General features: G+C 35.9%; 1 protein-coding gene and 1 pseudogene across 1 annotated transcript in view; one reads left to right on the top strand and one right to left on the bottom strand.

Moving 5' to 3' along the window:
• The first annotated feature begins 2,662 nt into the window (after positions 1 to 2,662).
• Positions 2,663 to 2,762, top strand: LOC138381105 (U6 spliceosomal RNA; annotated as a pseudogene).
• Positions 2,763 to 3,844: 1,082 nt separating this feature from the next.
• TOGARAM1 (TOG array regulator of axonemal microtubules 1) overlaps positions 3,845 to 22,487 on the bottom strand; it is a 73,488-nt gene continuing 54,845 nt past the window's right edge. Inside the window, exons 12-20 of the mRNA XM_069464589.1 lie at positions 20,136 to 20,241; positions 19,609 to 19,844; positions 19,069 to 19,227; positions 16,051 to 16,177; positions 14,432 to 14,550; positions 7,849 to 8,038; positions 5,901 to 6,120; positions 4,737 to 4,823; positions 3,845 to 4,110 (exon numbers count right to left, since the gene is read on the bottom strand). Of these exons, the coding sequence (XP_069320690.1) occupies positions 3,845 to 4,110; positions 4,737 to 4,823; positions 5,901 to 6,120; positions 7,849 to 8,038; positions 14,432 to 14,550; positions 16,051 to 16,177; positions 19,069 to 19,227; positions 19,609 to 19,844; positions 20,136 to 20,241 (1,510 nt within the window). The remainder of the gene's footprint in view (positions 4,111 to 4,736; positions 4,824 to 5,900; positions 6,121 to 7,848; positions 8,039 to 14,431; positions 14,551 to 16,050; positions 16,178 to 19,068; positions 19,228 to 19,608; positions 19,845 to 20,135; positions 20,242 to 22,487) is intronic.

Raw genomic sequence — 22,487 nt, 5'->3', positions numbered from 1 at the left:
AACTCTGTAAAATAATTTTAAAGAGATTTATTCCGAGCCAAATTTGAGGATCAGACCCGGAGCCCATGCCCAAGAGGCCTTGAGCAAGTGGACTGGCTGTGGCTGGGTTACAGTTTGGTTTTATGCATTTCAGGGAGACAGGGGTTACAGGTAAAGTCATAAATCAATACGTGGGACTCATACATTGGTTTGGCCCAAAAAGGTGGGCCATCTCGAAGCAGGGGGAGGGGAGTGCAGAGCTTGCAAGTTATAGGTGGGTTTAAAGATTCTTTGGCTTGTAATTGGTTAAAGACATGAAGCTTTGTCTAAGGGATTGGAATGTTTTAACATAGTTGCTGTTTATCAGAGATAAGCCACCAGACATAGATTTGTTGTGTAAATTGAGGGTCTGTAGGTTTGTCTTGCATATCCTTAGGTTTGTTAATGAGTTACAAAGGATGTTCCCAAGAAGGCAGAGGGGCATGATGAGGCATGTCTGACCTCCTTCCTCCTGGCAGGCAATTTAGTTTTAGGATATTCCTTTGGCCACCAGAGGGTCCATTCAGTCAGCGGGTGGGGGTGGTGAGCCTTAAAATTTTATTTTAGTTCACAGAATGGAATTTGTTCATTTACATTATAAATAAATCCATCATTAAATAAATTGTGGTGGCTCTTCTATTAGAAACAGACTCCTATATTTAGTGTTTCTCCTTATTGGTACTGCAAGTAAACTTAAAATTGTAGCTCCAGGAGATTTAAACCCAAACACAACATGAAGCTTGTTTCCTCTCTACGATTACTTGATCTTTAAGATTTGCTTCAAATGGTATCTCCTTAGTTCAGTCTTCCTGAAAAGTTATTTGTTTGGATCCTGTTGTTCCTCTTTCAGGATAGTTTATTAGATTATTAATTTGTGTAATGTTTTCACAGCTTTACAAATGTCCAAATGAAAGAAATATTTGTGTTTTAATCTCTTATTTTTTTTTTTTTTACCATTTCCCTATTCCAGGTCTTTTGTGTTCTCTTGTCACAGGGTTATGAAACCATATCCATGATTGGTCTTAGCTGGAGCAAATCTAAATGATTCTGCTGGAAAAAGGAAAGAATTATTTTGGGCTAGATAGCCTAGTTTGAGGCACACTTCCTTCTCACCATGGCCTGCTCATGTTGTACAAGAGATTTTCAGTTTCTCCTGTGGCCAGTAAAAGAACAAAGAGGTGCTAAAAGGGCAAAGGGGGGCAAGTAGAAATTTCATGACTAAAGGCAAAGGGTCAGGTGCGGATTCTGGTGATGGGCACCAACAATACAAGCCTAAAAGGCTGGGTCAATGGCCCAGTCCATGGTGCAGTCTAGTCCATACACACTGAAGCTGAGACCAACAAGGTTGGTAGAACTGAGGACTGCACCCATGACACAGTGATCCCCCTCCTACATTGAGATATTTTAACAGAAAAGAGGAAAGGGTAAAATCTGAAAAGTAAGTGATCCAAAGACTTAATGATCCATAAATTAATATCAGAAATGAAAGAGGAGTTAATACTACAGACACATATTTTTGCCAAGCAATCTCATCATTGTTCAGTCTTTTGTTTTTAGGGTGATCATTTTTATCCCTTATAGCAGAAATTACTTATCTTCAATTAGAAGTAGAACAAATATGTCTGGTGAATCCTATGTACGGCCCATGAAATGCACATCTCAGATCCACTAATATGGTAAGCTAAAAATAGCCAAACTGAAAGTTTGTGTCCACAGGTTGCCAAATTACAGTATCAGTTGAATTCATAGTCTTGTCAGGACTCTTCTGTCAAGAGTAAAGCATTACTCATGAAAGAGCAGGACCAAAACAATGGAACAAGTCTCTGGCAGAATTTAAATAATACGGAGTACCCTGAGCTCATAACCAATCACTGGGTCTCACTCAAACTGTATCTATTCAAAATAAGTTACACATAAAGTAATGGTCTTGTTTTGCCTTTAAAATTTAAAGTTTACCTTCAATTTATCCAACAAGGGATACTGCAAATTTAGCTAGCACAAGTGCAGTGACACAAGAGCAGTGGTCATAATTAATAAAACAAAATCTATTTAATAAAACAAAATCTGTAACTATTGTTTCGATGATGCGTATCAAGAAGGGTTGAAGCAAAATTTAATGATGATCTCAGACTTACAACTGAGGTCGAAAGTGTCTAAATCAGGTGTTGGCAAACTATGCCAGGGGACTATTTTTCCATGGCCTGTGCTTAGAATGTGTTTTACATTGTTAAAGGATTGTTTAAAATAAGAAAAAAAAAAAGTCATAATTTTTCTGTGGCTTACAAAGCCAAAAATATTTGCTTTCTGGCCCTATACAGAAAGTTTGCCAACTCTAGATATAAACTATAGGACTATAATAAAATACACTTAGAAGAAAATATAAGGCATTTTTAAAGTATGTATGTAATTATATAATAGTGTATATAAAAAAATTAGCCCAGTCTTTACACTTTTTTTAGCTCAGCTTCAAATAGCAGTGAAACCTGTTTGTATTTTTCTCAGAAGTTGTGGATAAATACAAAGAATCACAATTTGAAAAGCAGCCAAATGCATTAGAAAACTGGTCATTTACACAGTGAAAAAGAATAAACATAAAATCATAAAATTTTAGAATAGGATAGGACCTTAAAAATCATCTAGTCCCGTGCTCGCTTCTGCAGCACATATACTAAAATGGGAAGGATACAGAGAAGATCAGCATGGCCAAAAAAAAAAAAAATCATCTAGTCCAGCCCTCACATTTTAGAGATGAAAAAGCTGAGGCCCAGACCTGGCATGTGACTTGCCTAAGGTCACAAAGCTAATTTCCTGTAAAGCTAGAATGATAACCCAGATAGTGATAGATAAATATCATATCAAGTAGATCAAGTAAAAGTAATAGGTCAGTATTACAATATATATTTTTTTCCATCTCAGCATATATGGAAATTGGAAAAATAGGACACCTCACACATCTACAGAAATAAATCCTTTTATTTTATAACATTCCTTTTTTTTTTTTAAAGATGCATACAGTACTTGTAAGCCCAAGAATTCTGAGAAAAGCTCTAGAAGACCTGGCACTATTTTTGAGAATTACACAACTGGGCAACAAAATAACACCTTTATAAATGTCAGGACATATAGAAATAAAATTTAGTGCTCACACACAAAAATAGGGAAGTTACATTCAACACGTTTTCTTAAACGTGCATTTAAAATGTTTAATGTTTTCTAAAACTTTGGTCATGCTTTATTATAATCTACTAAATTTCACAATTATGCAGATAATTAAACCCAAAAGGTAAGCAAATATATCACATTCACAGCAGCAAAAGCAAGCTAATACTGCACAATTATATTAGTGGACTGATTCAAAAATACATGTTTTTCACAAATAGCACACAAAACTTAGTTTGTGATAACATAGTTCGATGACTTCCACTTCATAAAATAAGGCTGAGTAATGAGACATAGCAGAACATGATTACATAAAAAGTGTATTTTTAATTACAAATCTAATTGTAAATACAGGGTAATAAATTGCAATTTCTATCAACTAGTGCAAATGAGCAGGACTTTTCTCAAAAATATTAAAATTGGATTTATCCCACATGCCTCAGATTTCATGAATAATAGGATATATTGATTATTTTAGGGTTTTGTGTGATAGGTACAAGTAGTAGGGTGATATAGGATAGATATGTACTCACAGGCTGCAAATAAAAATAGCCATTGACTTAATTTACTGAACGTAAAGTACAGGCACTAAAAATGTAACTTTTAAAAAGTTCCATTTGTCATCATGTAAACAGTTTTGTTCATCATAACATATTTTATCTAAGATTCATAATTCATTTAAAATTGTCATATCGAGCAATTCCTCTAAATTCTTTTTGATATGTGGTGGTTGAGATGCAGCCTGATTTAACAGATTCTGACCCATCTGGGCAAAAAGTGCTTTTGATAATTTAGCTGTGGCTGTTCGTATATTTCCTCCAGCTCCAGGCAGAGAGCCACTATTTGTCATGTTCCCTAAGAGATGCCATAAAACAACCAACACTTTCTGTTCTGTGGCATGGGGCTTCCTTTGATAGAGTTCCATAACAATATCTGAAACACAAAAATATGGTGAAACAGTGAGAGTTTTTAAACAATTAAGTTCAAATTCTGCTAATTATAAAGCACTTAAAATATACCGAGCATCTTCCTCATGCCATTTGTTCTAAAAAGTTAGGCTTCTTAAGAGAAGTAAAGGCAGAATCCTCCTCTTAAAGACTGAGATCTTCAAGTACAGTATTAGAATTCCATATATGATGATTAATACAGGCAAAAGTGATAAAGGGAGGAATTAAATTCAAAGTTCACCTCAATGTTTTCCAAATGTAGTTAAATAAAAATTTATACATTTTTCACCCATGGACATTTTATCAAACATAACTTTGAAATAGCAGTTTCCTGTGAGCACCAATATGTGATTTTAATGTCTTTTTATTTTTCCTGTATTATTTCTACTAACAGAAAGATTACACATTTTCTGGAAAAAAAGAATAAAATTCTTCTGAATAAAATTTCTGGGGTAAAAGTTGTAAAAGATCCTCTTGTGGATCATTACACAATTTATTTATACTTCATGGGTACTGATATTGAATTGGTAGCTATTCTAAAAATAAGTTGAAATACTCATCAGTTCTTTGTTTATAAAATGTTTCTTTAGAATTACAATTAAAAGTCTTTACCAGCAAGCTTTTCCGTCATATCCTGTTTTGCTTTTCCATTTAAAAATTGAGCTTTTGTGCAAAATGGCTGTAGAAGTAAGTAATTGTCTAAACAAAAACAACAACACAGAGACATATGTTTAAAAAGTAATGAGATCTTAGTTATTTTCCATTATATAATAGCATTGAAAGGAAAAAACATACTCATTTCTAAGGTGCAAATCTTTTAAGTTTTAAAAATCTACATTGCTAATCACTATTTAAAATTCTCTATGAAACCTTTAATAGAGTAATATTCAACAAAGGGGAAATAATAATATCTTAGAGCATTAAAGGAGCTATTACGTGGTATTAAAAAAAGAATTGCTTATCTCTTAGGCATCTTGTTCTAAATGATAGCACAGGTTTATCAAAAAGCAGAAAGAGAATTGCTTTTGGTGGGGGGGCAGTTTTTACATTTACTGATTTTTAACAATGTTTTAATTTTGAAATAATCATAGATTCACAGGAAGTTGGAAAGACAGTACAGGGAGGTCCTGTGTACCTTGCACCCAAAGATTACATCTTACATAATTACAGTTGACCCTTGAACAACATGGAGGTTAGGGAAAGTGACTCTTGGACTATTGAAAATCTATGTATAACTTTTGACTCCCCAAAAAGTTACTACTAATAGCCTACTGTTGGCCAGAAGTCTTACCAATAACATAGTCAATTATCACATATTTTGTATTTGTATTATATACTGTATTCTTACCAAAAAGTAAGCTAGTGAAAAGAAAATACTATTAAAAAGATGTCAAGTGCCGGGTGAAGTGGCTCACACTTATAATCCTAGCACTCTGGGAGGCTGAGGCAGGAGGATCACTTGAGGTCAGAAGTGTAAGACAACCCTGAGCAAGAGTGAGACTCCGACTGTACTAAAAATAGAAAAATTAGCTGGGTGTCCTGGCACCTGGCCTGTAGTCCCAGCTACTCGAGAGGCTGAGGCAGGAGGATCACTTGAGCCTGGGAGTTTGAGGTTGCAGTGAGCTATGATGACACCACTGCACTCTACCTGGGGCAACAGAGCAAGTCTCTGTCTCCAAAAAGAAAAAAAGAAGAAAAAAAACAAAAAACAAACTGGACTCAGAAAGTATGAAAGTAAAGTCAAAGCAATTTGAATACCAAAGTAAGATTTCTTACCTACATGCTGACTTAGTGCCTGAACAACATTTGTAGCAGCAGCGTAGATGCCTGGATTCTTGGAATTCAGATTATTATCCACGATTGCTGGAATTAGCATGTTGATTATTGGAGACAAATTGTCTCTAAGTAAAGGAATCATTTTGTACATTGTTTCCAGAGCCACCAGATTTACTTTACTATTGGAATCATGAAGTCGAGATTTAAAAGCATCAAAGATCTGAAAGTAAATTGGTAAATTATTTAAAGTAAAATAACGTTTATACCTATTATATTTAAATTCTCTTGGCATTTCATAATATTTCTTCTGCTTTACTCAGTTTAAACACACACACAAAATATCCTATTTAACCTGAACTTAGACAACAGGAACTTTATAAAAATTTGGATGCTAAATCTAAGTGAAGAATTTTCTTACAGCAAAAAAAAAGGCTTCAAAAATCACCCCAAAAGACATCCTAATAAAGGATGAGAAATATGGTTCAGTAAGCAGATAACTGACTTATTGTAAATATGATAAACATGCTATTTTCTGGAAGGTGCAGGTTAGCTTAGCTAACTCTAAGAATTTAAGAAAAGTTTCTGTTTTTATTTCTATTCATACCAGAAGCAGACATGCAAGTATTACTATAGAGATTTGACCTAGTTTCGTTTAGGTTTGGTATGAAAATTTTAGATATAATTGCAGAGTTCAATTTTTATTATTACTTCTTCACCTGATTAACAATGATACCTTGCTCTTTGATTTTTTTTTTTATTTTTTTTAAAGGAGGGGTGCTCAGTTGCCTCATTTGTTTTTGTTGAGACAGTCTTACTCTGTCGCTCTGAATAGAGTGTAGTGGCGTCACTGTAGCTCACTGCAACCTCCAACTCCTGGGCTCTAAGTGCTCCTTCTGCTTCAGCTTCCTGAGTAGCTGGGACTACAGGTATGCGCTGCAACACTGGCTGGTTTTTTTTTTTTCTCCTTTCTTTTTGGTAGAGATGGGGGTCTCACTTTTTGCTCAGGCTAGTCTTAAACTCCTGAGCTCAAGCAATCCTCCCGCCTCGGCCTCCCAGAGTGCTAGGATTACAGGCATGAGCCACTGCGCCCAGCTGATACCTTGTTCTTTGGAATCCTTAAGTTTCATAAACTCAACATATAATAAAGTGAATGCTAAACAATCTTTTAATCATGTCAGGTTAATAAAAAGCTGTATGAGGCTGAGACTATTAATAATTTCCAATATTTATTTATTTGTTTATTTATTATTTTTCATGGACCCTGATTCAAGTAAACAAATTGTTAAAAAAAAAGAAAGAGACAAGGTAACATCAACTTGGATATTTGTTTTTTATTTATTTATTTATTTTACGGCCCATCACTTCAGAAGATATTTGTTGATATTAAGGAATTAATGTTTTTTTGGCATAACAATGGTGTTGTTTATAATTTTATGGGAGTCCTCTTCATTTAGAGACACATGCAGAAATATTTACAGATGAGATGATACAGAATGCAATCCTTTTATAATTTTCCTTACAGTGAGGCGATAGAGTTAAAATATATACAAATAAGATTAGCCATGATCTGATAACGGTTGTTGTTTTTTTTTTTTTTTGAGACAGAGTCTTCCTCCGTTGCCCTGGGTAGAGTGCCGTGGCATGATCATAGCTCACTGCAACCTTAAACTCCTGGGCTCAAGCAATCCTCCTGCCTCAGTCTCCTGAGTTACTGGGACTATAGGCGCATGCCACCACACCCGGCTAAATGTTTCTATTTTTCTATTTTTAGTAGAGACAGGGGGGTCTCACTCTTGCTCAGGCAGGTCTCGAACTCCTGACCTCAAGTGAGGCTCCCGTCCCGGCCTCCCAGAGTACTAGTATTACAGGCATGAGCCACAGCACGTTGCCCTAATGAATTTTATTGGCTGCAGATTTCAAATGAATATTAATTTTGACAGGTCCTTACCTTCACAATGTTTCCAATAACAAGCTCTTGATTATTTTCAGTATCTGATAAAAGCTGTTTAATCCCATTAATACGATCACGAAAATCTTTTGCATTTAATAAACCTGTTATGACTTTAATGTACTCAGCACTTTCAAAGGAATTACGAGGAACTGATTTTCTGATGACTTCACGAACTTCAGTCACCTCTCTAAAGTGAAAGAAAGGTTAATTTAATTTCATTTTTACTTTCCTATAAAAACTACAAATATAACAAAAATTCTCATCATAAATTCACTTCCCAAAATTTATAAAATGATCTAACCTACAGCCGCAATGTCTGTTGGGGGTCCCCAAGATCTCCTCTAGGATTGATTTGCTAGCAGGATTCACAGGAGTTAGCACATAATTTTACTCATGGCTAAAATTTATTACAGCAGAAAGATACCAAGCAAAATCAGCAGAGGGAAAAGGTACATAGGTCAAAGTGCAGTGGAAGCCATACTCAAGATTTCCAGGGTCCTTTCCCAGTGGAATCACACAGGACACACTTAATTCATTCAACAATAAATTGTCACAACATATATGAAATGTTGTCTACCAAAAAAGTTTATTAGAGACTCCATGCCCAGGTTTTTTATTGGGAACTGGTCACATACACACTCTTTACCTAGGACACACCAAAATTCCAGACCCCCAGAAAGAAAGCAGATCTTTAACATAAGCCACACATTGTTTGCCCAAACAATTTAAGCACAGTAAACTATCTTATCAGTTAGAGAATAGTGGGGATCTTCTTGAAATCCTAGTTTCCCATGCTAGCCAAAAGCTAACCTTGCAAGCAGGCCTTTTGGGGGTTGGTTGGTTGGTTGGTTTGTTTGTTTGTTTGGAGACAGGGTCTCATTCAGATGTCTGGGATAGAGTACAGTGGCATGGTCATAGCTCACTGCAACTTCAAATTCCTGGGCTGAAGCAATCCTCCTTTCTCAGCCTGCAGAGTAGATGGGACTACAGGCGACTGCCACCACATGTGGCTAAATTTTGTGCCTCCAACAATCCTCCTGCCTTGGCCTCCCAAAGTGCTAGGATTATAGGCATGAGCCATTGCACCCAGCCAACAAACAGCTCTTTTTAAGGATAGTAGTTTCAGGGCTGCAATGTTAACTCTTTTCTGAACAGGTTTCCTAGCCCCTTAAGATCTAGATAAATTTAACTTGCACCTCTTTCTCAATCCCATCCTCCATGCAAGATCAAGTAGGCCACTTTTATCAGGGAATAGTAGCAATCTTTCCAAAATCCAAGTTTCTTGATGTCAATCAATGGCCAATCTATCTAAGCAGGCATTTTTCTGAAAAATAGCAGTCTTAGGACTGCTATGTTAACCTTTTTCTGCAAAGTAGCCATGTGAACACATATGGGAAAATGAGAAACTTGAAACCCGCAGGACATACTATGACAATGACTTAGTAGTATAAATGTTTAGCATGGCTATAAAGTGGAAAAATAATGTTTATCATGGCTCTAAAGGGGTAACTCAATGTGGCGGATGATGATCCCCTTGAAACTAAAAAGTCATGCAAATTGTCAGGTCTTCAAGACAATGGCAACAATTACCAGTTACCGGCCGGGCGAGGTGGCTCACGCCTGTAATCCTAGCACTCTGGGAGGCCGAGGCGGGTGGATCGCTCAAGGTCAGGAGTTCGAGACCAGCCTGAGCGAGACCCCGTCTCTACTAAAAATAGAAAGACATTATATGGACAACTAAAAATCTATATAGAAAAAATTAGCCGGGCATAGTGGCGCATGCCTGTAGTCCCAGCTACTCGGGAGGCTGAGGCAGTAGGATCGCTTAAGCCGAGGAGTCTGAGGTTGCTGTGAGCTAAGCTGACGCCACGGCACTCACTCTAGCCTGGGCAACAAAGTGAGACTCTGTCTCAACAAAAAAAAAAAAAAAAAAAAAAAAAAAACAAAAAACAATTACCAGTTACCACCATGTCTATGACTAGCATTACTAAAATCAGCACTAAGGTTGTCTTAAGGGCAGTGATCAATGGATGACTCAGAATCATTTTGAAAATGGATACATGATTGTAATCTAAAATGCAGATTCTAGATAAATTTATCATTAGTTTTAATTTGTTTAAGTGAATTAACCTGAGATTAATTTGTACAATGATTAATTATATAATAAGAGAAATACAGAATTAAACTTATATTTAAACGGAGGGTTATACGGTATATAAAAGGTGAATAATCACTTCTTGGCCTTTCAGCTAAGATCAAGTGTAAAAGGTGAATAAATGGAAACAGTAAAACAGAAAAACACCTCAAAAATCCATCTAATTACTAAAACTGGTCTTGAAAGATGGATTTTTTTGGTTAAAAACAAGATGGAGTTGATAGTAAAATAACACTTAACATACCTTGGGGAGAAAAGGTAAAGTAACAGCCAAATGGAGAGATTTATCAAGTATATGAACATTAATAAAATTTAGAAAAAAGAAGACATTAAGAATAAATAGTCCATGGTAGCATTATTTATATAATACATTCACTATTCAAAGCAAATATAATAATAATGTTTTGAGGGATTAGAATACAGGTAGAAATAAAATGCATGACAAAAACAGCATAAAAGATGATGGGGAGGAATCAAAGTATACTGTTGTAAGGTTCTTACATTATACCTAAAGTGTTCTAATATAATTAGAAAGCAGATTGTGAGATGGTAAAGATGCATATTATAAAGAATGTATGGCCGGGCGCGGTGGCTCACGCCTGTAATCCTAGCACTCTGGGAGGCCGAGGTGGGCGGATCGTTTGAGCTCAGGAGTTCGAGACCAGCCTGAGCAAGAGCGAGACCCCATCTCTACTAAAAATAGAAAGAAATTATATGGACAGCTAAAAATATATATAGAAAAAATTAGCCGGGCATGGTGGCGCATGCCTGTAGTCCCAGCTACTCGGGAGGCTGAGACAGGAGGATCCCTTGAGCTCAGGAGTTTGAGGTTGCTGTGAGCTAGGCTGACGCCACGGCACTCACTCTAGCCTGGGCAACCGAGTGAGACTCTGTCTCAAAAAAAAAAAAAAAAATAAAAAAAAAAATAAAGAATGTATATTATAAAGCCTAGACCAGCCACCTTAGACAAAAGAACCAAGAGGTATAGCTAATGAAGGAAATGAATGAACTACCAAAATAAATGCTTACATCCCCCTCAATCAATCTGAAAGAAGTCAGAAAAAGAATAGAAATAAAAAATATAAAACAAATAGAAAATAATATCAAGATGCGAAGCTTAAACTCAAACATATGAATAATTACATTAACCATAAATGGGAAAATACCCCAATTTAAAGGCAGAGATTGTTAGATTGGTAAAAAGACAAGACTGAATTACATACTGCCTACCAAAAAAAAAAAAAAAACCACTTTAAAAAGACATGTCAGGAAATGCAAGTCAAAACCATAATTTGTTAAAGAAAAAATTATTCTGACATTTGTTAAGATGGTAAAAAAAAGACTTTATTCAAGAGGAATCATGACTCTTGAAATAAAGGAGAAAAATTATGCTTACCTCTGCATACAATGAAGACAGCTAGGGATTTATGGCCAACAAACAGAGTGAGAGGGGTCAGTGGATGGAAAATTACTAAGAGGTAGGGGGTCTCTTGCTAAACTGGACTGATGAGGTTCTGATTAAAGGCAGGCCAAGATCTTACACATCAAAGGTGGGGGGATGAGGAACTTGATCAAGTATGAAGGGTGATCACATATTAAGGGTGGAGAGACGGGCTAGGTGCAGTGGCTCATGCCTGTAATCCCAGCATTTGGGGAGGTCAGGGCAGCAGAATCACTTGAGGCCAGGACTTTGATGTCAGCCTGGGCAACACAGTGAAACCCCATCTATACCAAAAAAAAAGAAAACAAAAAAAGCTAAGTGTAGTGGTATGCACCTGTAGTCCTAGCTACCTGGGAGGCTGGGGTGGGAGGATTGCTTGAGCCCAGGAGTTCAAGGTAACAGAGTGTTATGACCATGCCACTGCACTCCAGCCTGGGTGAGAGTGAGACCCTGTCTCAAAAAAAAAAATAAAATAAAATAAAATAAAAAATAAAAGGCAGGGGAGATGACTTAGCAGGTTACTTTGATAAGACTGGGGTTAGGCAGACCAAGGACACAACCCAAGGACAAGGCCTAATTGAAAAGAGGACTCAGAGGAGCCAGTCTAATGTTTGGTTAAGAAAAGTCTTTGTCAAATGAGATAACAGTTACACCCACTATGATAATACAAGTGAACAAATGTTGGTGAGGATGTGGAGAAATCAGAACTTCTACACTGCTGGTGGGATGTAAAATGGTGCTACTTTGGGAAAAAAGTCTGGGAATTCCACTCCCATATACCCAAGAGAATTGAAAATATATGTCCACAACAAAACCAAATGTCCAACAACTGGAGAGACAATATGTCATAAATTTATATGCCATGGAATATAATTTAACCATAGAAAGAAATGAAGTATTGAGACATGCTATATAACATGGATGAACCTTGAAAAACAAAGCTAAGTCTAAGAAGCCAGTCACAAAAGACCAGCTATCATATGATTCCATTTATATGAAATGTCCAGAATAAGCAAATACAGGCCGGGCGCGGTGGCTCACGCCTGTAATCCTAGCACTCTGGGAGGCCGAGGTGGGTGGATCACTCGAGGTCAGGAGTTCGAGACCAGTCTGAGCAAGAGCGAGACCCCGTCTCTACTAAAAATAGAAAGAAATTATATGGACAACTAAAAATCTATATAGAAAAAATTAGCTGGGCATAGTGGCGCATGCCTGTCGTCCCAGCTACTTGGGAGGCTAAGGCAGTAGGATCGCTTAAGCCGAGGAGTCTGAGGTTGCTGTGAGCTAAGCTGACGCCACGGCACTCACTCTAGCCTGGGCAACAAAGTGAGACTCTGTCTCAACAAAAAAAAAAAAAAAAAAAATGAGCAAATACACAGACACAGAAAGAGACTGTCTAGGGTTGGGGAAGGGAGGGTTGTGGGGAAATGGTTAAGTAACTGCTAATGAGTATGAGATTTCTTTTGGGGGTGATGGAAATGTTCTAAAATTGATTGTGATGACAATTGCACAACTCATTGAATATACAGATGCCTCTTGACTTACAATGGGGTTATGTCCCAGTAAATCCATCCTACGTTGAAAATATTGTAAGTAAAAAATTCATTTAATACACTTAACCTACTAATCATCCTATCTTAGTCCAGCCAACTTTAAACGTGTTTGGAAGTCTTATATTAGCCTACAGTTGGGCAAATCATCTAACACAAAGCTTGTTTTAAAACAAAGTGTTGAATGTCTCATATAATTTATTGAGTACCATACTGAAAGTGAAAAACAGAATGTATCAGTACTCAAAGTATAATTTCTATAGTACTAAATGTGTATTGTTTTTGCACCATCATTAAGTTGAAAAATCATAAGTCAAACCATTTTAAGTTGGAGACCAGGTGTACTAAAAAACATTGAATTGCATGCCCTAAATAGGTGAATTATATGGTAAGTGAATTATATTTCCCTGACACTGGAATTTAAAAAAAAGACATTCCATGCAAATACTATCAAAAAAATGCCTAATATCAGATTAAACTAGTCTACTAAAACAGATTTCAGGACAGGAATATTACCAGAGATAGAGGTACTACATAATGACAAAAGGGTCAAAAACTCACAACCATCCTAAATGTACCTGAACCTAATCACATTGTATCAAAATGTATGAAGCAAAAAATTATAGAATTGAAAAGTATAAATTTAAAAATCCACAAAAATTGTTGGAGATGTCAATACTCCTATCTCAGTAATTGACAGAACAAGTAGACAAAAAAATCAGTAAGGATATGGAAGACTTGAACAACAATCAACTTAACCTAACTGACATTTTATAGAATACTATACTCAACAAGAGTAGGATGTACTTTCTTTCAAGTAGAAATAAAATAATCACTAAGATAGAATACATACTAGACCATAAAAAAAGTTTCTCTCTCTCTCTCTCTATTTATTTATTACTTATTGAGACAAGGTCTTCCTGTGTCACTCAGCTAGAAAGCAGTGGCCAATCATAGCTCACTGCAGCCTTGAACTCCTGGGCTAAGGCGATTCTCCAGTCTCAGCCTTCCAAGTAGCTGGGACTACAGGCATGCACTTCCACACCTGACAAAATTCTTGTTATAATGTTTTTATTTTCTTAATATTTTTTCTTTAACCATAATTATGTATTACTTTTATCACTGGGGGAAAACAATAAAGGGTATAAATTAAAGCAAAATTAATCAGAGATGTCCAACAGAGGTCTAATATTGACAAGTTCAATAATACTAAAGCTTTACTAAGGTTTAGTGAATATAAAAGCAAACTGCTGTAAATATATAATTGCCTCATTAAATCTAATTATCTCATACTTTCTAGGTCTTTACCAAACTTTTAAAACTCCATTAAATTTTGGAAAATAGCCGAGATAGTTCATGAAAACATCCAAATGAGACTACTATCACTAGGGAGTAATTTCTCTAATTGACATGGACTATCAAAAATCATCTTACCTTTCAGCTGAACTGAAAGCATCTCTAGAAACAGACGAAGATCTTGTATTTCCAACACTGCCAGTATGAGATCGTCTTCCTTTTGCTGAAGGAGTATCTAGTGGTATCTCTCCCAAACCCTGTCAGTAAACACAAACAAAGGTAGCGTAATGGAAGTCTTACAACTAGTGAAATAACTTGCACAATGTAATTTTCAGTAGCCATTATTGATTTTTTAAGATTAATAGCATTTTAATAATCTGCTAAACTTACGCTTTACAGATTATCAGATACATAAAATACTTTATAATTAGTAGTAAATTAACAAAATATGTGACTAATAGGAAATTATGAACTGACTTGTTAAAACAAATTGTTTAAAAATTAAAATACTACATTTTATAACTGCTCTTCTTAAAGCATAAAATCTATACAGAAAATATGAACACATTCCATAAATGATGAATTTCTTCGCAACATTAGGAGTTTGAAAATAAACATTTTGGAAAGAACATTTTGTTCCTGACACTTGTACTAGAAATGACTCACAAATATAATCTGCCTCAGTTAGATAAATTTTTGCAGTTATATTAATAAGTTCTATATGAATTAAGCTGAAATCATCAAGAGCAATGAGCAGGAAAAAATGCTCTAAAAAGTCTATTACCACATGTCTTTGTAATATTACCCCTTCATAAACGAGTCCTGAGTCCAAGGCCATCAGAGAAAAATGACATAAATTAAATAGAAAAATTGTATATTATTAAGTTAAACATAGTCTTCAAAAATAAGATGTAAATAATCCGGGCGTGGTGGCTCATGCCTGTAATTCTAGCATTCTGAGAGGCCAAGGCAGGAGGATAGCTTGAGCTTAGGAGTACGAGACCCCGTCTCTACTAAAAATAGAAAAAATTAGCCACATGCAGTGGCTCGTGCCTGTAGTCCCATCTACTCGGGAGGCTGAGGCAGGAAGATGTTTTAAGCCCAAGAGTTTGAGGTTGCAGTGAGCTATGATGACACCACCACACTCTAGCCTGAGCAACAAGAGTGGACTCTGTCTCAAACAAACAAAAAAAAAAGATGTAAATAGACTGCTGTTCACATTTTATTTCACTTGGTATCCTCTCACTCGTTTCACAGACATTACTGAATCCCTACTATCTATCAGGATGTATTCATGTGGCACTTATCCTCAAGGAACTCCCTATTAATGCTCTGCAGTCTGGTAAGAGCTCTAATAGTGGGATGTACAAGGTAAATACAGCAGGGACCAAGCATGGTAAACAGTACTATCTGCATTTTATAAAAACTAAAATTCTAGTCAAAGAAATGAGTGGCATACCTCAAGTTACAAAGCTGCTAATTGTCAGAATTGTGATTCAAACCCAAGTGTTATAACTCCAATAAGCCAAACTATATTCTACCAAACATCAAGCTTCTGTTCAACAAACATTTACTTCCAAAGGCTGACACTCTGTATGTCTACTTAGTATAATCTTTTAGTTGTTGAAATACTGTTACAGATATATTTCAAATGAGTAATAGAGAAATAATTGAAGTAATTATTTCTATTCTTTGCCTTGATGGAAAAATATACTTTGCTTTTAAAGTTGTTTATTAAACTAACTTTTTTCACATACCTTTTGCCGTAAATTTTTAACAGATTCCTTAATATATGGCAAATCTTTAGATGGGACATACTTTTCAAGCATTTTTTCAAAGTTAGGATGACACATCATGAGGAAAAGCATCTTTCGACCATAATACCTATGAATATTTGAGAAATAGGTAAATAATCTTATATATGTTAACTAGCTGTTTCTGTCCTTAAATGCAATTTTTTTTCAATAGGAAAAAATCTATCAATGTCAAGATTACCATCCCTATTTTAAGTAAGCCACTGAAATGTAGATACACTAACAGTATAGTACTAGAAAGTACAGGTAGTCCCCAATTTACATTGGTCTGACCTATGATTTTTTGACTTTACAATGGTATAAAAATGATACAAATTTAGTAGAAACTATACTTCAAACTTTGAATTTTGATCTTTTTCCAGGCTAGCAACATACAGTATGATAGTCTCTTGAGATGCTGGGCAGTTGCAGCAAGCCGCAGCTCCCAGTAAGGCACACAATCATGAGAGTAAACAACTGATACTCTGTAATATTCTGTGCTACCGGATGATATTGCCCAACTATAGGCTAAGGTGAATGTTCTGAGCACTTTTAAGGTAGGGTGAGCTAAGCTATGATGTTCAGTAGGTTAGATGTATTAAATACCTTTTCAAGTTGATATTTTCAATTCACAATGAATTTTTCAGGACATAATCCCGTCATAAGTCAAGGAGCATATGTATACGAGTCTCCTGTCCTCTCTCTACCTGCTTTTAAAATCACTATGACTTCAAATCTTTCAGTCATGGCTCAGATGGAGAGCAAAAAGCTTTGATTCTATTTTTCAGGCATCCCAGGGTCCATTATCAAGGTTGGCACTTGGCAGAATTGTGAGTTAGTATAAGTTTGTATTTGTTCTGGGTTCCTTGCCCAGATATTTTGCGCCCACCTACTGGCCCAATGTTCTGGCCTGAGCCAACTTTTCCTAGATCCCATATTTCTCTCTCTCTTTCCTTAGTCAAAACTTACCTGGGTCCCAATTCTTCAAAATCCTATCCTCTGCTACCTAAAATACACCCAAGTTAGTAAATAAATCATGGGTGAGTATGTTAATAAATGTTGTTATAATCTCCAAACTAGGGTTTTTATGTTATATGAATTTTAAAATAATCCTCTTAGGATAATACCTTAAGCCAAAATATCATTCTAATGGTAGAAAGTCAGATATCATTGAAGTACATATTGGAGAATCTTTTAGCACAGAGATATCTTATAGTACCTCAAAATAATACCACATTATTAATCTTCAAGGAGGCCTGGCCCTAAAATAAATTATAGTTATACTTTTGCTTACAACGTGGAATACACGGGACTAGAAGAACTAGAGGACAGACTTTTGTGGGGGAGGACTATAGGATGATCTTAAGGTCATCTATATCAACCAGACCCCTTCAAATGTAATGAAATTGCAGAAAGGGAGGTGATGTCAGAGAATAAATATTACCTTTCTCCACAACCAGAATAAGGTTTATACCCAGATAAGCAGCTCCTAATCAGTTATAGTTTCAAAGACAATTCTAACATTTAGCCTGGAATATTAAGGACTGTAGGTCTATTATACGGCCCAACAATATGGGAAAGGTTAAAACAAACAAGTAAACAAACAAAACGGACACAAAATGTGAGAAATTTGTGTTGCCTTAAGCTGCTATGTCTGTGTTGATTTTTTACATAGCAATAGAAAACTAATATATTTACTTCCTTCTTCTTCTTGTTTTTTTTTTGAGACAGAGTCTCACTTTGTTGCCCGGGCTAGAGTGAGTGCCATGGCATCAGCCTAGCTCACAGCAACCTCAAACTCCTGGGCTCAAGCGATCCTACTGTCTCAGCCTCCCGAGTAGCTGGGACTACAGGCACGCGCCACCATGCCCGCCTAATTTTTTCTATATATATTTTAGTTGTCCATATAATTTCTTTCTATTTTTTAGTAGAGACGGGGTCTCGCTCTTGCTCAGGCTGGTCTCGAACTCCTGACCTTAAGCGATCCGCCCGCCTCGGCCTCCCAGAGTGCTAGGATTACAGGCGTGAGCCACCGCGCCCGGCCTTCTTCTTGTTTTTTTTACATTCACTTTCTTTATTAGCTTTAGGTGTAATGAGTTCCACAAGATTAACTCCAGTTACCTAAACTAATGAACATCTTTGTCTTAAAATATTAAAAATTTTCTATCCTTCTTTACTTTAATCTTTATAACTTCAGGATCCTCTCTCCCACTTTTAATTATCTTCATATATTACTGCCATAAAATTTTAGATTTTATGTGGGACATTACTGGCTACCTAGTCCAAACTTTCTGATTTTATAGACAAGGAAACAGAGACTAAAAGAAGCTAAGTTACTTGCTTAAGGGCAAATAATGATGGGCCTAGGAATTTAACCTAGGCTTCTGACTACATCCAAAATTTTTGTCACCACTACTGCTATTGTACTATCCACATCTTAATTATTTTGCCTTATTTGTCTGATTGCTCTTAATGTTCATAAAATTGTTCTTCAAATATAACCACCATCACAAATTCATGGAGGTTTCCAAGTACAGATATCTCATGTTTCAGGGCATAATATACTATTATGCATTATTCTAGTATTCACAGGTACCTACTTCTTTGATTTTACCTGATTGCTTGGAAAATATATCATCATCCCCTAAATGCATTACCTTACATTTGCCCATAATGAAGTTCTTCTGCCACATTTCTGCCCACTCATACAGTCTTGTGCCGTTTTCGTGAAGTTCATCCCTGTGACTTGGCATCTCACTACCCAGAAGTATGTAGTGTCATCTGTAAATTTGGAGAATTCACTGTGCACTCCCTCAAGATCATTTACAAATTGGTTAAATAAGACTATCCCCCAGCACCAATCCCTGGGGACCCCACTTCTCCATTTAGAAAAATGTTCATTATTTTTTAACTTTTATTTCTTTTCCTACTTTTAAGCTCTTACACTAACAGATTTAGCAAATATTATTAGCAGCTATTCACCTGGTTTCTTGTGAGCTGTCTTGAGCAAACTTAGCAGCAGCTGGTAATATACGTTCAGCCATATCCTTTGCTCCAGATAATATACGTTCTGGTTCCATAAATTCCACTATATCTGATAAGTGCTGGGCTGTACACCTTCTTACCGCAATGTGTAAATGGCTACAAGGACATATGATCAGTTAAAACAGTTGTATGAACTATTTTCCAAAGATCTATCTTAAATGATTAAACAGCTCAACATCATCCTGGGAGGCTAAAATGACAAATTATTTGTATTAGTTATCCCTCCCCAACAAGTTAAAAACAAAACAAACTCATAATCACTGACTTTATTTAGCTCCAGATCTATGAATGTTTAAGTATTGTTATTAAAATAACAGTGTTATTCTTTTTGTGCTCAGCACATAATATGTTTATCACATAGGAATTATTTATTTTTTTACTGAAATAATATTGAAATTTGCTTGTTTGTTTCTATACCCTAGATTGCAACATTCCATTTTTAGCTTAAAGCCATTTCAAGATTATTTTGAACAATACCTTTGTCCTCCACTGATAAGAGAAACAACTGCACGTGTAGGAGTTACATTATTAACCATAGCTCTCAATGCTTTGTCAACATCTTCTCTTATAAATGTATTTGATTCTCCAGCCTTGTGCAACAAAACTTTAACTGTAGTATCTAGTTCTTGATCCATGTTCTTTTTCAGATAAGTGAAAAGATCACTTAAACAGACTACAGCAGCACGAGAAACTCCAGAACGTAAATTTTTCACCTAAAAAAAAAATTTCCAAAATTTAGGTTTTGCTGATTCTGAAAGAAAATAAGTAACAATTACTTTGAAATGAATCTTACTATTAAAGTAATATATTTTTAACATTATCTTTTGTCCTAAAAATCAACATCTAATAAATTTTTTTAAACGTTGCAAATTAAGACATGGGCTACTTTAAATATAAGCCTACTTATGTCATATAGCACAGAAAAATTTAAAGGTCAAATAAATGTGGCATATTTATTCTTTGTTATTCAAACAATCTTTTTCTCATCTGAAAAACACATTTACCTCTTGAACTACTGCAATAGTTGTTTCATGCAACTTTGTGTTCAATATCTCAGAATGAAAAGCAGCTAAGCATCTAATAAAATTCAGTCCCTCAATTTTCTTCTCCCTATGGGAAAAAGAAATGACAGAATGAATCATTTATTAAATGGAGTTCAACTGAAACAGAATCTCAGATGTCTTCTTTTTTGTGTATGGAATACTGCCAATGAGGAGATCTCATCTGTTTTCCCTTATCATTTAGGGATCTCAAATAAAAAATATATAAAGATCTTTTAAGACCTAAAAGCACTAATGACAGTCAAACTAAGTTCATTGTTTGTATTACAAATAAAAAGAAATACTTCTAGCAGAAGGACAGAAAGGAATGACAAAAGACGTGGAAAACAATAAAACAAAAATAGAAATAGAAAATTAACTACCTGTTACTTTATTGGTGAGTACAAGTATGCCTCAGAGACATTGTTGGTTCAGTTCCAGACTACCACAATAAAGCAAATGTTACAATAAAATGCAAGTTTTTTAGTTTACCAGTACATAAAAAGTTATGTCTATACTATATTGTAGCTTAATATACAATAGCAATATGTCTAAAAAAATCTATGTACTTTATTTAAAAGTTATTTCATTTCTAAAAAATTAATGATCATCTGAGCTTTCAATGAATTGTTTTCTTTTTGCTGGTGGAGGGCCTTGCCTCCACATTGATGCCTGCTGACTTATCAGGATGGTGGTTGCTGAAGGTTGGGGTGGCTGTCGCAATTTCCTAAAATAAGATGACAATAAAGTTTGCCAAGTTGGTTGACTCTTCCTTTCACAAAAGATTTCTCTGTGGCACGTGATGCTGTTTGATAGCATTTTACCTATAGTTGAACTACTTTCACAATTGGAGTCAATTCTCTCAATCCCTGCCACTGTTTTTTCAACTAAGTTTATAGAATATTCTAAATCTTTGTTATTTCAACAATGTTCTGAAGAACCACTTTCTTTGCTCATCCATAAGAAGCAACTCCTCATCCATTCAAGTTTTATCATGAAATTGCAGCAACTCAGTCAAAGCTTTAGGCTCCACTTCTAATTCAAGTTCTCTTGCTATTTCTACCATATCTGCAGTTACTTCCTCCACAGAAGTCTTGAACTCCCCACCCCCCATTCATGAGGGTTGGAATCAACTTATTCCAAGCTCCTGTTAATGTTGCTATTTTGATTTCCCATGAATCATAAATGTTCGTAATGGCATCTAGAATGGTGAATCCTTTCCAGAAGGTTTTCAATTTATTTTGCCCAGATCCATCAGAGGAATCACTATCTATGGCAGCTATAGCCTTAAGAAAAGTATTTCTTAAATCATTAAGACTTGGAAGTCCAAATTACTCCTTGATCATGGGCTGAGAATGAATGTTGTATTAGCAGGCCTAAGGACAACATTAACTCCTTATACACCTCCATCAAAACTCTTGAATGACCATGAATGACCAGGTGTGTTGTCAATAAGCAGTAATATATATTATTTTGTTTTATTTTTTCTTCTTGAGGCAGAGTCTACCCTGAGTAGAGTGCCCTGGTGTCTGCCTAGCTCACAGCAACCTCAAACTCTTGGGCTCAAATGATCCTCCTCCCTCAGCTTCCCTAGTAGCTGGGACTACAGGCACTTGCCACCACACCAGGCTAAGTTTTCTAATTTTAGTAGACACAAGTTCTCACTCTTGCTCAGGCTGGTGTCAAACTCCTGAGCACAAGCAATCCTCCTGCCTCGGCCTCCCAGAGTGCTAAGATTACAGGTGTGAGGCACCGCACCCAGCCTAATAAGCAGTAATATTTTAAAAAGAATCTTTTTTGCTGAGTAGATCTCCACAGTAGGCTTAAAGCATTCAGTAAACCATGCTGTACGCAGATATGGTGCCGTCCAGCCTCTATTGTTCCATTTATAGAGCACAAGCAGAGTAGATTTAGCATAATTCTTAAAGACCTTAGGATTTGCAGAATGGTAAACGAGCACTGGTTTCAACTTAAAGTCACCACTGCATTAGCCCCTAACAAGAGAGTCAGCTTGTCCTTTCAAGATTTGAAAGCAGGCGCTGACTTCTCCTCTCTAGCTATGAAAGTCCTAGATAAATAACATCTTCTTCCAAGATAAGGCTGTTTCATCTACACAGAAAATCTGTTCTTTAGTGCAGCTGCCTGGATCTATTACCTTAGCTAGATCTTCTGGGTAACCTGTTGCAGCTTCTACATCAGTACTTGCTGCTTTACCTTGCACTTGTATGTTATGGAGATGGCTTCTTTCCTTCAACCTCATAAACCAACCTCTGCTAGCCTCACACTTTTTTCTGCAGCTTCTTCACCTCTCTCAAC

Source organism: Eulemur rufifrons, chromosome 2 (genome assembly GCF_041146395.1).
Source record: "Eulemur rufifrons isolate Redbay chromosome 2, OSU_ERuf_1, whole genome shotgun sequence".
Lineage (NCBI taxonomy): Eukaryota > Metazoa > Chordata > Mammalia > Primates > Lemuridae > Eulemur > Eulemur rufifrons.
Note: the sequence above shows the minus strand (reverse complement) of the source record. Positions and strands in the feature narration are given on the sequence as shown.